Source organism: Pholcus phalangioides, unplaced genomic scaffold, assembly GCF_987345545.1.
Source record: "Pholcus phalangioides strain wild (caught in Gottingen) unplaced genomic scaffold, Ppha-v1.0 ptg000010l_1, whole genome shotgun sequence".
In the NCBI taxonomy this organism is placed as follows: domain Eukaryota; kingdom Metazoa; phylum Arthropoda; class Arachnida; order Araneae; family Pholcidae; genus Pholcus; species Pholcus phalangioides.
Genome location: NW_028301603.1, coordinates 44718973 through 44736963, shown reverse-complemented (window position 1 = coordinate 44736963; position 17991 = coordinate 44718973). Strand labels below are relative to the sequence as shown.

At 36.0% G+C, this 17991-nt stretch overlaps 1 protein-coding gene across 4 annotated transcripts in view; it reads left to right on the top strand.

Annotated features, from left to right (window-relative positions):
• The window catches only part of LOC149081576 (phospholipid-transporting ATPase IF-like), a 189722-nt gene extending 173034 nt beyond the window's left edge, over positions 1-16688 (top strand). Inside the window, exons 27-29 of one of the 4 annotated variants that reach the window (XR_016193471.1) lie at positions 68-230; positions 8210-8397; positions 16069-16688. Coding sequence is in view for 3 of the 4 variants with exons in the window: in XM_089238531.1 (XP_089094657.1) it covers positions 68-230; positions 16069-16128 (223 nt within the window). In the remaining variant the exon portion in view is untranslated. Of the gene's footprint in view, positions 1-67; positions 257-8209; positions 8398-16068 lie in introns of those variants that run through there. The other 3 variants (XM_089238531.1, XM_089238533.1, XM_089238532.1) reach the window with 3 other exon arrangements.
• Positions 16689-17991: the final 1303 nt, after the last annotated feature.

Sequence of the window (17991 nt, the reverse complement as noted above, 5' to 3'; positions counted from 1 at the left end):
AAAAAAATTTTCATGTAACATACTGCAACTTTTTCTCATACTTTGTTACTCAATTGGTTCTTTTTAGGGCGGTTGACATTAGTGTATTGTTTGGCGTGTACGTCAAGGCACTTGAAAGTGGTGAACTTCTGCTTGGATCTGTAGTCTTCATAGTAGGAGGTCTGCTACCAGATATTGTCATCGTTGTTCTGAACAATCACCAGCTCAGTTTGGCAACGATGTTTCTAAATGTGAGTAGTTAAAGTCTGTTAAAAAGGTCAGTATTTTGTGTATATATGCAGGGTGTTTCAAAAAAAATTGCAAAATTAAAAAGGCAATTCAAACATACAATAACAATCCAAAATCATGTGGGGAATGTAGGTGTGTAAACACCATCTGGAGCCGCTATAAGTAGTTGTTGTCTCACACACTTGTAAAGCAATCCTATACTCATGCAAATTTCGAACGATTGGCATGTGTGTTCTGAGTGTATGTGTGGTCCTAACATATTTATGTTGAGTTATGTTTGTTTCATGTTTGTGATGCCATCTGTCTTTCCTTTTCTAAAGTAAAAATGGAAGTGCTTAAATTTTCATGTTATGTCACAATATCGTCTTGTAGGTCTGTCTGCTCTCTGTGGAGAAACTTTTTCAAATGGAAGACCAGCTCACATTCACTCCTCAAAGCTGAAAAACTGCAGAAAACCAACTTCAGCTGCCTTACATGTACCGCAAAATGGCTGATTGGAATATTATAAGTGAGAAACGACATGAATCCTGTGTTGTCAGTTTGGACGCTATGGTAATACTGAGCTGTGTGTGCAGCCACCCAAGGCAACAGCTGCTCGCTAACAGTATACTTCTGCCTGAACAGGACAGTAGCTTTAGTTGCAGTTAACAGTGCCATAAAACAGATGCATATCAGTGAGCACAGCTTAGTATTACCATAGCGACCAAACTGACAACACAGGATTCATGTCGTTTCTCACTTATAATATTCCAATCAGCCGTTTCGCGGTACATGTAAGGCAGCTGAAGTTGGTTTTCTGCGGTTTTTAGCTTTGAAGTGAATGTAATTATTATCATTTCTTAAATTCATAGTTTGTTACATATATATATATATATATATATATATATATATATAATTGTATCTTCAATTGCCCCTTTATTTATCCATGGTTCACTCGGTAGAATATGCAGTTTTAGTTACCTTGAACTCATTTGAAAGTCACACCACAAGATCTTGAACATTTATGTTGCCAAAACCCGGAAAGAAAAATGTAACATGCGACAATGGTCTTTAGATGGAGTCCTTGGTAAAGAAACAAAGAGGGGCAAGTGGAGGTGAGAGGGGCAAGATCACTAGGCTTGGCAACATCATCCAGCTGAAGATCAATGCGGATGATCTCCCTTGCCATCCGCTGGAAATTTATCACGTATGAAGCCAGAGAACTGTGGACTTCAGAGATCTTGCACAATCAAATTGCCATCTTGTCAGTGGATGAACATCTGCTAGCCCATGAATTGGAATTCAATGATTTGGCAAGTCGGATCGCCGATCTTTGCATCAGCATGGCCCGGGCATCAGGATCGACGAAACAGTCAGGTACTGTGAATTCAACATCTGGTTCCCTGCATTTACCGAAAATTCAACTGCCTTTATTCAGTGACAAACTTAACGATTGATTGCTATTTCGTGATATTTTTACAATGACTTTCGAATCAGAATAAGTGTCTAACTGACAGTGCCGTATTTCCATATCCCAATTAAGTTCACAGGCAGCAAAGGAGACAGAGTCAAGTTTCACAGCCAAAACATTTAATGGTAACACATATATTTCACAGTTAAGATTAAAAATCCAAATTAAACATTTTTCATATTAAACTCTTTTCTTTCTTTCTTTCAAATCTAGCACATCTCAGGTCTATCACCATCTATGGGGGATTTACTACCTAGTGAGTTGTGCCGGAGATGTAACTGTGTGTGTACCTAACAGTCTGAGTGCATATGTAGTGTTGTGTTTGATTTTTCAGTGCAGCCATCTATATTTCAGAAGTGAAGTGAGTGATGTGTAATAATTGAATTACATTTGTGCTGTTTGTAGGTCTGTTGCTCTCTGTGGCGAGACTTTTTAACGGGGAGATCGGCTTGCATTCGCGCCTTGAAGTTGGAAAGCACAGAAAACTAACTTCAGCCGACCACCACTATGGCGACGGTGGGGTTCGAACCCAGGTCCTCTCAGTGCGAGTCCGTCACTATGACCACTCAACCACCATAGCGGCGGTTTATATTAAACTATTAATCCTTGTTTCACAATTATATCATGTTCTGAATACATCTAGCAACAAATAAAAAGGACCACAAAATAATCAAAGATGCCCTGCGCATTTCAACACCACCTCACCACTCGACGTCCAAGCAAGATCTGACAGCACTTGGGTATTCTTTCACCCAGAAGAAAGTGAGTCGTCATTACGCGAGATCCAGTTTGAATGGAGAATTAGATGACAGGAGAACACATATAATCATTCCAGTTGATATTTTTACTCCAGAATGTCCACCAAGCACATAAAGACAGCCGCGGAAGAGGAACACGGTTAATCAACTGTCCAGTATACTTCCTAATTTCCGTAGACATCAAACTAGTATAACATTCATCATTTCTCCACAATGATTTTTGGACATAGACTAGAATAAATTAAAACTTTAGAAAAATTGGTCAGGATTCATTATTAAAAACTAATTTCCAATCCAGCCAGAGTATTATGAGTGCCTCAGCAGAATTTAGAAGAAATTTCATATGATTAATGGAGGTTAAGCAGTGTACAAAAAAAGTACAACTGTTAGTACTGAACAAGTAACTAACTGAAGATGAAAGGCGATGTCATGGCACTCTTCACAATCACTATTTATACACAAGTGGAACAAGTTCAGTCACTGACCAATCAGGCTACTAAAAACCTTTAGTGTGCGGCAAACAAGTATTGCATGATCACAACAAATTTGCATAAAAGTACATAATATTAAATATTCAAGTATTGACTTTTTAGGATGGCAACAGAATCAATAATATAGAGGGAACTGATCAGGCTTCCTCAACAAGTCAACAAAGTCTATAGAACTGTAAAAATAAAGATTGGTACCAACAGAAGTATGTAGTCGCCTTCTGCTAGCGAAACAAGGTATTTACTAATATATATTTATTTACTTCTAGGCACATCAAATCATATTGAACAATAAATATATAACATGATTCAATAAATTATTTAACAACCTCACTGGCTCAATCAGGTTTTCACCTGGGGTAAACTATTGTTATGAGAACACATCTAACATCTCTCATGAATTAAGGGTTAATAGTGGTGACAGAACTCAGAAAATACAGGAACATATTGCTCAAAGGGCAATGCGTTACAAAAAACCCTGTAAATGTATCATGAGAGGTATCCTAGCAGACAGGTGCCTGATAAGGCAATGTTTTCCACTCTAAACTGATGATTATGCGCTAAAAGATTTGTTGGTTGTTCACAAGGCAAATTCTGGTCTCAGCCGAACAACTCTGACAGTTACTGCAGAAGATAGTATCCCACAAGAAGTGGATCTTAATCTGGCCACAAGTACCTTCACTCAGTTGTCTGGTGCATTTTATAGGATAAAGGACTTCATCCCTATCATGTACAACATGTCAAGGCATTGAAACCAAGAGACTACAGACAAGCTCATTGAATTTGTAACACGGTATATATACAAGAAAGCACTGTTTACCCAAACGTCACAGCAAGTGTTCAGCAAGTGACAAAACGTCATCATCAGTGAAGAGAACCTTCACTGATGATGATGCATTCTCACTAGAGGGTGTGATGAACCTTCACAATTGGCATTACTGAGTGGATGATAACTCCTCATTCTACACATACTCATGCTTCCCAATCAAAATTTCTGTCAACTTTTGGGCTGTCATTGTAGGAGACAAGTTTACTGGGCCTGTACATTCTGCCCTCAAAACTCAATGGTTGTAATTATTTAAGAAGTTCTGCCAGAAATGCTGTCCCTGTATCTGTGCATTGTCGTGTTTGGTTTCAGCACAACAGAGCTCCAGCACATTTCAACAGATAAGTCTGAACACATCTTCAGACCACATTTTCCTGTCACTGGATTGTTCATTGTGTACCAATTGCCGCACTCACCAGATTTGTTCCCCTATAGACTTCTTTTATGGTGTTTTTAAAAGGGCTCGTGTATGAAACACTTTTCATTGCTGGAAGACCTGGTATGAGGAATCGTTAAAGCAGCAAGATGTGTTTGAGATGCATTTTATATTTCTGAGAAGATGCAGCAGTCCATGCAGTGTCAATGTAATGTGTGTGTCACTGTGCCCGACAAAAATTGAGAATCTACTGTAGTCGTGTTGTTTCTGAATTAATTATTGTAGAAGGATTCTTTGTTGTCCTTGTATTACGTATTATTTTAAATAGTGTCTACTGCTTCCAGATGGTGTTTGCGTGCCTATGTGATTTTTGATTGTTATTGTATGTTTGAATTGCACTTTCATTTTTGAGATTTTTTTTTTGGAACACCTGTGTACAGTTCAACTTCTATAATTAAGTTCGCTATTACTCGAAGTATTCCACAAAGCACTTTTCGAAATACAGAAGTGTAGTCAAACCTTTCACTAAAAATGAAAAAATCCTCACATTTACTGTACTAAATAAATGCATTTCCACCTCTCTCTCTCTCAAAGTAATTTTCGAAAAACTATCTCTCAATTGTCAAGCCACGGTGATAGTAAAAAGAAAACTCTGGAATGGAATTCTTTTTCTTTCGTGTAAATCTGTTTTTCCCCCTCGCAGAAATGAATGAAACTGATAAGAAAAGATTATTGTATAACCTATTGCGTTGATGGATCTTGTCAATCATAGATGGATTCTTTGATTGACGGGGGTGGGTGCCATGTGGATGGCTTGTTCAGCATGGCAAAAAATGGAACCAGTCAATGAAGGATCAGATCTCATGGTTCACTCGAATTTCCACAACACCCAGAACAATGCTGATGATGAAATTTCAAAACATTACTAAAAAACACTTGAATCTAGATTTTCTAATTTGTGGAAATGGACAGTTCATTGCAAACTTGCCGCACCTTAACTGATATTAAAATAATTGAATGTATGGCCGACTCAAGTGACAAAAATTCAGCATTCAAAAATTCCAGAAGAATTAGAAAAAAGTGACACAGCAAAAAATGCTGAACATGCTATAAAATATGGACGTATTTCAGGGTGATTTGAACATATTTAACTTAACCAATAATTTCATTAGTATGTTGTAAAATATATAGTATAATATTTTTAGTTTTTGTCAATCAAAATTTTTGCCATTTTTGGCGTGTTTTGCTTTTATTACACAAAAACTATTTCTCAAAAACTCTCCATCTTGAATTTTTTTTTCTGTGATGTCAGTTTCAAGAGAGAATGTTTGAATGTACTTCAAATGTATATATGTGTGTTTGTTTTTTTGTCAAAATCATTCTTCATCTCCAACATAAATCTGGGGTGTTTGCATGCAATGGTTTTTTCCCTTCTTTATCACCTCTAAATTATTTTCCCCCATACCTCAATATCGTTCTATATAAGTATGTATTTCTATGTTGTGGTATTGCATTCAAAAGTTTTCCAGGATGTCTTTATTCAAAGAGAAAAGAATGAGTACATATACATGGTATACATGGTGAATTTTGATTCGTGAATCACACATCTAGATGCGTATTGTTGAACACTGATTGATACACATTAGAACCATTGGGGGCGCGGTAGCCCAGACCGATAAGATGCTTGCCTAAAGTACCAAAGGATGTTTAGAGGTGTCACGAGTTTGATACCCAGTTCGTTCTTGTCAGAAAAATGTCTTGACACAGGAGTGCAACAAAAAAAAATAATAATAACATGACTGATGAACGGAGATGTTGAGGAGATATACTCGTTGGGCATTTTGCCTGTTGAGGCGTTTTTTTTGGATTTATATGATTGAAGTGTTCAAAATTTTCAACGTGATGGATAAGATGGATCACACATCAACTTTTAGTACACTGTCAATCGACTGCTTTTACAAGGGGACACCAGTATTGATTGGTAAGGGACAATGCAAGGTTATGGTGTCACAAGGAATTTTTCTCTAATAAATGGAATTATTAAATCTAATTTAATTAATCGAATTTTTGTCAATAAATGGAATAGCTTACCTCTGGAGGTAGTAAATTGTAACATAATGGACACGTTTAAAAAGAAATACGATGAACATGTTGGGGTGAATCGAGAAGCTATCCATACTTAGAGTAAGACAACCATAATATTATTTATGGGCATTGTATAATATTTTATCATGTGTATATATTGTTTATAATTTTTGTGGTTTGTTTTTAATTGGGTTTCTGTATTTTTGAATTATATGACATCCATATTTGTTATGGGTATCTTTTTCTCAGCCACCTCGTTGGGCATTTTGTCTGTTGTGGCGTTGTATTTGTATGTGGAGATAAAGCTAGAGATAGCTACATCATATGTACCCTGTTATCAAAATTAGTCATTCCTAATTTCACCCAAAGGTCAGACTTGTGAACACTTGGAAAAGAAACAATAGAAGAAACTGTAAACCATTAAATCCTAGTCAATTTTGGTAACTATAATGTAAATTACACATGCTCTCCTACTTTGGATGGTTGATTGAGTAGGGTGTGGGTGAAACTCGATGTGCAGCCACCACATCGTAAGTTCTGGGTCATTTTGTTCTGACAAAGCATGCGAAGAGCTGCACAATGAAACTTACAAAAATTTGGTCAATTCCAGTTTTTTGAACGCATTGCTTGACCGATAAACATTGAAATAATGATGTTTTAATTTATTTTACTTTATTGAACTATAAATAAGCATAAGAAACTTTTGCGTGTTGATCGTTCAATTGTAAGAAAAATGTTCAATTTCGTCAATTTTCATAAACTTCAAGTACGATACGATGCTGAAGATGTCAACAGATTTTAATTTTTTTTTTTCACTTCATTTTTCTTTTTTTCAGAGCAGGCAACTTTTTCGCACTATAGCTATTTGAAAACAATTTTTTTTTTACCCACCCTAATGTACATCCTTCACGTGTATATCTTATATTAAATCTAAATATATACATTTTTGGTGCATGTTATTTATTTATACAATATTGGTTGGCCGAGGCCTATACAAGAGGATGCGGAATTATATATGGCAAAAGTGTCGATTGATGGTACGAGAAAATTCGGAAATCGTAGTGCAATCTACAATATTTGGTGGTAGGTTGTTCCAGTCGATAATAGTTCTTGGGAAAAAGCTAAATTTGTGACAATCTGAAGAGGCAAAGATGGGCTGTAATTTTTTGGAATGATTGAGTCTAACAGAGAAATGTGAAGGTTGGATTAGAATATTGGATGTGTAAATATTAATACATAATTTAAATTATGTATTTGATCAATAAAATTGACCATACTATTAGGGAATAATTGTTCACACACAAACACACCCACTTCTGTGTAATTGTATCTGAACCTTGAGTTGTATACAGAACTGTACAAGAAGATTGTTTGTGGTAAAATAAATGAATTTGGATAATGAAATTTCTGAGAATTCAGAGAATGGTGCCTGAATTTTCTTTCCTCCTAATTTTTCAAACCCTGCAGAAAATGTATCGAAAAGTGTCCTGATCCATCAAAAATAAAACCTTTAGCTATGTAACTAGAACCATTAAGTTTTTTTTAATCGAACCCAAACTTATAGGAGCTAAAGTCATGTGCTTCTCTTTTTCTTGAATTCCTCACTATTGAAGAATATCCCTGCTACATTAAATTAAATTCTAAAATATTTTTAAAAGAGCAGTAATAATTAAAAAATGATCTGGTTAAGAGGAGCAGATAGCAGTCATTCTGAAAGTTGGCTGCCTGGTATATGTACCAGATGCTTTCTGACTGAATTCAACTCCTTAGAAATCAGAAAAGAAATTAGAAAACACTTGCACAATCCAAATTATTTCTTTAAAGTTATGGTTTTCATATGTGTTCATTTTGTGTTAATACATGTTTTCCCCGCTTTTAACTGCTTAAACATAACAAATAATCTGCTCAAACTAGTTTTAGAGTGCTTTGCTTGTCTCTGCTTTTTTTTCTTATTATGGTGGACTTGTGTAAGATGAATGAATTTTTCGTCTATCGCAGGTTTACAACCAATTGCGTGGGCGCAATAGGTATTACCGATTCACTTTCTCCAAAACAATTGACCAATCAAATGCTTCGCAGATTAATATCTTTCAGCATGCTCTGGACTATGAGGCACCAGGGCACCATGACGGATGATTTATCATGAGGCAGATGAGAGAGAGAGAAAAAAAACATAACTTGAAAAGGTACTGCTATCCATAATTGCTATCGCTTTCATTATCTTGATCTCTTCATTTATAATACCTTCTTTTTATGATGGCAATGCTGAAGATCATTGTTTTCATTTTGCATGGCCTGGCAATCACAAGTGATTACCTTATTATTATGCGCTCTTGAACTTGATATATTTGGTGCTCCATCATTAATAAGGGATCATTCAAATACTACATCAGCATGGGGGGGGGGGGGGTTCGGATTTGCTGACTGGAATGTTGCTTACATCATCAACCACCCTTTTTTGAAGATATGAAATATTCTAAGCTGCTGACAAAATTTTGGTGACAAAGGAGGTCAGTGTTTTTTGCTGACAGTGGGGGAGAGGATAAAAATGGTTTAAAAAATCTGCTGACGTAATACAAGTAATATAATCAAAAGACAAGGGCTGCGTACAGTTCATAAAAGGGTTAGTGACTGTGTATCGGAAGTGAGAAGACTACCCAAAGGTACTTCAGATAATAGTCTCCAATCAACACAAGTGCAAAAATATTTCTAATTTATTTTTTATATCTGGATTGGTAAACTGAATTAGACCAGAGTCATTTGCTTCAAAATTATCCCTCAAGTGGGCCGCAAATATTAAAATTTAAAAAATCAATTTAAAGGTAATTAAAATTTGTTTACTACAATCAAAATTAATTATAAACATTTTAAAACACTGTTCAATTGTAATTGAAAGGAAGTGAAAGAAAAATTATAAATGAACCACATGAAGTTAATTCTACCTACCAACCAAGATTTTTATTGATCAAACAACTGATCACAGAAAAATAATTGAAAATATTCTCTTTTAAATGGCTTTTAAGCAAATCCAGTTTCCACCTGAAACTTAACTCATATGCACATGATTCATTGTTATTAGCTTATATTTACCCTGAGAAGTTTGTTATTTAATTCTTTCAAATGTCTTGTGTTAATTAAGAATGCTACTTATCGCACACATGTCTTACCGTAAGAACAGTTTTACCTTGTTTAAAAGTAAAAACAAATATTTTTACAATTTTATGATAAGGTAACAAATTTGTATATGTAATGAGGTAGCACATCAAATTTGTTTAGCACTTTTTCACTGATCAGTCCTGAAGATTACATTACTGTTGATGGACCTTTTTACTCTTTCTGTTCGAGCCAGTAAGTTTTTTTTTTTTTTTTAGCATGATATATTGTCTGAAATAAACCAACTGCTTGCCTCAGCTTCTTAGAGCTATTCCAGTGCCACAACATGGTATTCCCCACCGCTCAGGTTCTCCATTGCCATTGGGTGCAGTGGTCTTATTCACGTACAGGTACATTAAAGGACCATACACAGCCAGCTTCCCATCTCAAGGAGATATCAAAGTGTTTCCAAAAGATTGGTGCATCTAGAATTTTATGAAATGAGTATATATGTATATATACAGGGTGGGCAAAAGTCTGTAGGAACTAAAAATTCATAAAACTGGAAAAATAACTGAAATGAAAAACGGTTTGCAGGATTAGTATCGCTAGGTCACAGGAACTTTTTTTCAGACGGGGAAAATAACAAAAAACAGCAATAGGTGGCACTGACACATCTTCGTTTTCAGGAGATTGTGGGAATAAGCGCTGCTTGAGGACCCTGGATCAGGTGAAGTTCAAAGTGTTACTCACAGCTTGAGAACGTTGCTTATTTCCTATTCTTTGCAGCAAAGGACCTGCTGATAAATGACACAATGAAAAGATTGCAGTTTGAGAATATCTAAATACGTTTTCTTCAATTTTGCTTGGAGTCTTGAAGCAAAATTTATATTTTTCTTAAGTGCATAATTTTATGCATTTTGCCACGACGTCAGAAATATCTTTCTTTTTTATAATTCCGTGAATAGGAAACATTTCTAAAATTACTCATATTAACATCACAAGGCCGAAGAAACAGTTTGATCCACGTCTTGATTACCTGAAATTTTGTTGAGCATAATTGATAACACTGTACATTCTTAGATATTACTTCCAACTGGTCATGCAAATTATCACCTATTGCTGTTATTCTTTGACCGCAGTGTATCTTTGCATTAAAAATATCATAAAATGCTTACATATATGTTCTAAGACAGAAAGCCTGGAATTTTTCATGAATCTGTAGTTGATTTTATTATAAGTAGCGGCTCTCATTTGTTAGCCCGTTCGGGTTTGAGACCGTTCTCGTAAGTTCGTAAGCGAATACCGTTCCCTGATTTCAATTGCGTTGTGTATATATAAAGTATAACCCAGGCAAAGTTTACTCAAAGTAGTCATACACGAGATGCTGGAAGTTAATTAGTTTATTTACACTGTAGTTAATTGAATTTATGCCAATTGTATTTTCCATATCATCATCCTTATTAAAAATATTAATACATACTCCATTCAAAAATACTTAACAAAATCTTCTGTTGGCCCCCAAAACAATTAAGCTCTTGGCCCTGAACATTATATGGCCCGTGATTTTCCATTACACCTCAGTTCGCCCCCAAAATAATTAATTACAAGTACCTACACTATATCACATATGGGAGAGAGAATATAATCCATGCATCACTCACCAGGTGAGACCCTTCTCCAATCTTTAGCCCCTTAGACACTCATCGCAGCCAGGAAACCGATTCCTGTGGTTACAACTCTCGTCTTCACAAGTCATCTCTTTTTCAGTCTAGTTCGTTGCTGCATTTCTCTCTCACTCCCAACTCCAATTCCCCCGTATCCAGATTTTCTCATCCCTTTAAGATTTCATTTCGGATGTCCCCCGTCCCTTGGAAAACTCCATCCATTTAATTTGATTTTATATTTTACCCATCAATCTCTAAGTTTCTATTCGTTTCTTGAAGGTTTATTCATAAGATTGGCCCCTGCCGATCCATCCCTAATTTCTTTGTCCAAGCGACTCTTCCTTCAGGACTCCAACGGCCATGGCCTAACCTTTAACCTAAATTGAAGCTTCCCATGACTAACACTCAGCATTTCAGATCCTGTGTTATACTTTAATTGCACCCCCTAAATAAAGGGATTCTACTTCTACTTAAATGGCCGTCATCTATTCTCAATCTTGAAATTTGTCTACTCATTCGTTGGTCCCCTTTATTTTCTATGATTTCCCGCTTTTTCTCCAAGAAAACACTCCTTGGACGATCCCTTTTGCCTAGGGCACCCCTGAAGTACAACCGACCAGATGCTTTGTGACGGTAACTAAAGATTCCCTAATGAATGGCGATTGCTCCATCTATTTACATCGGTCTGTGATTTGTATTTCTTTTAATTGGGACTATGTTCCCACCGCTTGGACAAAGCTTCTTCCATCGACATGACGCCACTTACTTTAAACCCCCAAGAAACATGTCTACCATCCATAGACAACCATTCTTATTTACGTTTCTATTATTCAATTATTTGTTTGCTATACTATAGTAGATCGGTTACTGTCGCCTGCTATCGGCGCCTGACCTACAGTTCTAAATAGTTAAATCCAAAAATAACAAATTTAAATACTCCGAAATATCAATTTTAAATATATCTGAAATTAATAATTTTAAATATTCCCTCTGTTCTCTATTTCTATTTTAACTAGCACAAACTAGTTAACACATTGCATTCTGTTTCATAAATTTTTTAAAAATTCTTCATACTTTTTTATTTAACAAATTTATTTGAAAATTTAAAAAAAAAAACCCCAGTATTTTTTGGATCTTGCGGGCCACCAACAGTTCCTTCAGGGGCCATGAGTTTGGCACCCCTGCTTTAAATGTTTAATAAAATGGTATTGTAAAGTCTGTTCAATGTCTATTCTGCATGCATGCTCGAGAGTATCCCATGTTTTATATGTGTATGTTGCACATGCTCTGCAAACATTTTGGTCTCTACTGCCACAAGGTATATAGGAAGGGTGCGTAATATGGAATAAAATTTTTATTTTTTAGGTTATTCTAATTCAAAACATGATAGATACTTGTATTTCTATGAAATTTTGATTCTTGTCATTACATTGACTAGTGCAGTGTTTCTTAACCTTTTTGGGCTCGTGGCCCCCTTTGAACCATATTTTTTTTCTCGTGGCTCCCCTGTCTTACCCAGAGTCTTCGACCCTCATCTAGAAGCAAAATCCTTTATACGTATGGAATTGATTTTTTCAGTGAATTTATACTGAACGAAAACTTTGCAAATAAAATTAGTCTCCAACTACTGGGCTAGAATTTATTGAGCTCCCCGCTAGTCCGAGTTCTATTCAGGGCCGTCTCAGCATCATGGGCCCCCTAGGTAAAGTGATGCTATGCTAGTCCCACACTTAGGTGGAAATAAATAGCCTATAAAAAAATATTTATAATGACAGACATAACAGACTTTTTATATGTTTTTTTTACATAACCCCTATTTATTTTCAAACTTTATTGTACTATACAAAATATCATGAGGTGGGGTCACTTATGGACATGAGACCCCCGCGCATGACCTCCTCACGAGAGGGAGACTGACAGAGTTGCATCCCGGAGGAATGATATGGTTTCCATCATTTTTTGTTTTTTTCCACTATAAATTTAATATAGAGAGGCCTGCGAAAAACTCCCATCGTAGGGAACCTGCTGCAAAATATAGGCGGTGAGGCCCGGGTGGGTCCATGCCCTGAAATGGCTCTGGTTTTATGGGTAGTTTTGGTGAATTCTGTAAGTTTACAGTCACTAATATAAAAGCATTATTTCTTCTCACCTTAATTTTTCTTCTCAGCTCTCTGCATCCCTCCAAACCACCTCCATGGCCCCCTTCTCAATATTCTTCCGTGGCCCCCTTGAAGTATCCCAGTACCACTAGGGGGCCATATGGCCCCCGGTTGAGAACCACTGGACTAGTGCATTCAAAATTGAATGGTATGTTTGAAAAGGGGGGGTGGACATTTAAAAAGATCATTCTCCTCGAATAATATGGAATGAGGGTTCAAATGAAGAAGACTAATTCGACTTGATCAAAAACAAGATTAAAATGGTCTTATCAAAAATTTCATTTCTTTTTGTGATTGATGATGTAGCTGTGTCATTGTCTGTTTACAAGAGTCACAGATTAAGTGGGAACAGTACTGTTAAACATAGTAAAATTAGGAAAAAGTAACATTTGTTCAAAATTCCATTAAAAATCATAAATAGCGCTATGTTCAAATTTTTGTGCATATTTTAAAGGTTTTCTATTATTTAGTGTACTTGCTTCAAATTTTAGAAAAGTATTTTTTTTTTTTTTAATTTTATTTTCAATACATATCCTTGCTGCACACAATTTCATCTTTATTTATGCATATTTTTTTCAAAAAAAAATTTTGTGTTTAGAATTAACTGTTTAATACATTGATTCCCAATGTGGGCATTAACACCCCCTTGGGGGCGATGGAAAGTTCTAAGTGGGGGGGCGGTAGAAGCTACGGGTATAACATAGGATCCTATGGGTTAGATTGCGTTGAGGGGCGATGGGAGAAACAAATTTCTGAAGAAGGGGGCGATGGGACAAAAAAAAGTTATGAAACTGGTTTAATAGAATAAAGCAGCCATGCCATTTTTGTTATTCTGAATGTGTCAGAGGTTTGTGACTTTGTGCACTTGAAACGAAGCAAGGTGGAAAAAGTCACTTGTTGGGCACAACAAAACAACTTTTGCGAAAGTAACTAAAAGCCCTTTATAAGGTGCATAAGACCTCGTATTCTTCTAGTTCCTTTAAACTGGAGACTTAATATTCGCATGGAACATTTTTCTTCATATCTCAACTTTTACTGCTAGTGGACACAAAATTGAGGTACCAAAATGTTCACGATGAGTTGTACAATTTTTTTGTCCGTCAACAGTCCTGCGCCCCCGTTAAATCTTCCTTGTCTGCCCTGAAACAATCAAGATAGACTCACAAAGAAGCGAACACACGTTATTACCAAAACTTAACAGTCGAACCCTATTGTAATGTCACCATCTGTCCAAAAGAATTTTGACGCTATAATAAGTTTGGTATCATATATCAAATCATGGTCAGAATTGCATTTCAGAGAAGCTCCATTACATAAATTTACACCTTTGTTATTAACTACTGTATTTCAGTGTCTAATTAGTACCCCACAATCGCTGCAGTGGTGGTTGGCTGAAGTTGGTTTTCTGTGGTTCCCAACTTCGAGGCATGAATGCGAACCAATCTCCCCCAAAAAAGTCTCGCCACAGAGAGCAATGAGCCTACAATGATACAATTAATCAATCATTACACTTCACTCATAATTAGAAAAATTTATGGAAGACGACAGCACACAACACATAACACGCATTACACAGAAACAAACTGCATGCTAGATCCACAACACGTACATTCCAACATGTACCAGTTCGGTAGAAGTTCTGCAAAGGAATATGGATGAGGTGCATGTATGGTTTAATAGTGTCTTATTAGTGTTACTCTACGAATAAAATAACTTATTTTATACACATTCAATTTTAAATTTAGGAAATCCATAAGATCGTAAACATGGCACTTAAATATTTCTTGATCAAAAGTTTCTTCTTTAGCAGAGAAATATACACTTACCTTTGAAATTTTTTTAATTTATCATAAATTTAGTGACACATTTTATAAGTATAAAAACAAAATAAACTTAAAGGGAAATAATGGTGACAATGCTTTTTTTAGTCCATATTGGTTTGATAATCACAAATTTCCAGTTTTTCGTATTTTGAAAGAACAACTAAAACTACTTTTTACAAGAATGAGCAAATCAGAGGAGATGATACAACTCGAAATTTAATGACCCATCGAATAAAAACATGCACTGTTGAACATTCGGAAAGGGACAGTGTCGCCTGTTGCTGCCCCATGTATCGGCCTATGCTGTTGAAAAATGTATGTTAGCGACCTTGAACAAACTGTTGCAACCACTCATTGTACACTTTCCTGTATCAATGAATCTGTTTCTTTGAATACATTGGTTGTTTAGCCCCTGCACAAGTTAATGTGTTCAATGTGCTTTCTACCCCCGCCCTTCTTTATTATTTAAGCCATTTGTAGTTATAAAAAGGATAAACCCTAAATCCCTTATCTTTCGGGGGGAAGAAAACTTCTTGGAAAAATGACAGACTGACATCTAAACAATATTTGGCATTGTAACAAGTGGGTGCAGAAACAGATTTTTTCATTATAATCTGTGTATGGATGATTTGTTCATCTAAATATTCATGGCACTAAGCGGGGTTGGCGCTATATGGGAGCTCAACTGTATATCCCATACTACCTGACACACAATCTTTGAAGAAATAGCGTCTCACCTAACCAGGAAAACTTGCGAGCTAAAAAATAAGCAAAGCACAATAAAATGTTTTTCATGTACATTGTGCTTAGTTTCAAATCATTGGGTTTCTCTTTCATTAATTAATAAACACTTACTAAAACTAATGAGTAGGTTTCTGGAAGTAGAAAAACAAATTTTCTCACATCGCAGTCGTGACGATAGTGGCAACTGAGTGACACTGGCGCTATAGCATCGTGGAGTAGTTTACAACTGTTCCACTTGGGAGTCATACTTGAAGGAGAAAACTCTGGTATACCGTATTAACCAACTATTCCAGTATACCTGCACTTCCTATATGATTGTACAATTTTTTAAGAAATTGTGTTATCACTGATTTGACTTTCCTCTTTTTCAGGTATATGCTAGGAGAACACTGGGTCGCACTCCAGAGACAGTTCCATTACTACACAAATAGTTGTAGCATGTGATATTGCATGTTTTCGTATTTATTATTTTTTGGTTTGTATGTTGTCCACGAATCCGACCAACTAGATTTTTTATATCTGTTTATCTTTTTTTTTCTAGGTGCTATTCTATTATTATACATATCTTTTTAATGTTTTTGTTTTTAAGGTAAAAAAGACATTTGTGCAATATTACCATAGGACAGTAAACGGCATGAATGCCAGTTTCATATCTTTTAAGTGTTGTGTATGTGTGTAATATTCATATTCATGATGAACATAAATCTGTCTGAATGGCGTTGTTGAATAATGTGTCTATGTGTGATATTTGTTACATATAGAAAACATTTTCTGTTTACCCCTCATATGGAAAAAATATGAACATCATTGTTTTTATTTTGGGAACTTATGCTATACCCAGATGTATGTATATTCAAAAGTAGCATCTTTTCACTGATCAGTCCCGCAGCTTACATTACTATTGATGGACCTTTTTACTCTTTCTGTTCGAGCCAGTAAGTTTTTTTTTGTAGCATGATATATTGTCTGAAATAAACCAACTGCTTGCCTCAGCTTCTTAGAGCTATTCCAGTGCCACAACATGGTATTCCCCACCGCTCAGGTTCTCCATTGCCATTGGGTGCAGTGGTCTTATTCACGTACAGGTACATTAAAGGACCATACACAGCCAGCTTCCCATCTCAAGGAGATATCAAAGTGTTTCCAAAAGATTGGTGCATCTAGAATTTTATGAAATGAGTATATATGTGTATATATATATATATATACAGGGTGGACAAAAGTCTGTAGGAACTAAAAATTCATAAAACTGGAAATAACCGAAATGGAAAACTGTTGGCAGGATTAGCATCGCTAGGTCACAGGAACTTTTTTTCAGACGGGAAAAATAAAAAACAGCAATAGGTGGCACTGATGTACACAAGTCAAAAGAAAATATATGCAAATAACAAACAATGTCTCTGAATCGTTTATTACAGCAGTATGTGTTCCACCACCACAGGGGATAACACATTGCAGGCAAGTCACAAATCCAGCAACAGCAAAGTGCAGCAAGTCCACTACACGGTTTACAACGGTGAACTGGTTGTGGATTAAGAGCACAAGTTCTTATAACAGTCTCATTTGCATATTTCCACCAAACCGCTCATACCGGCGCCACCTATCGGCTGTTTTCCCTCTGCCTTAAAAAAATTCCCATCACCTAGCGATGCTAACCCTGCAAACCATTTTTTATTTCGGTTATTTTCCTGGTTTTTATTCATTTTTAAAGTTTCTACTAACTTTTTGCCCACCCTGTATATAAATTTGTGTAACAGAGTAACTAGAATTTCCGCCTACAATAAACAAAATAATTATGATGAATCGTGGTCCAAGAATCAAAATTAATATTGTAGCATCCTTAGCACGTCTGGACTTGCTAACCAAAGTGCTGTTGGTGGCTTCCGCCCGTGTGTGTCAGATATCACAAATTGGAGTGGTATAGGCTGTGCAGTGACAAATCAATGTCACACAGAGTTCCTGTTCCATGTCAGCCAATGTTCGTTCATCCAGCTGTTTAAGGCATACATTGCTGTTTTATAAGTTCCATACATTTTAATTCTCCTGAGCAAATAGAATTTCATCATTCTCGAAGCTGCATGCTAATTTGATTATGGGTGACATTGATCCACCTCATTCACGTGTTAATTGTTTCGCCTATTGAAGTTTGCCATTTAATGCCATATCATTTTCTTTAATTTCTAGTTCCCCTACGTGGCTGCAAGTTGTAGACTTTAGTACGAGATATAATTGATACAGGTAGGGTAGTAACTTCCAAGCGGGCGCAAATTTCCTTCCAGTCAATTTGTGAATGA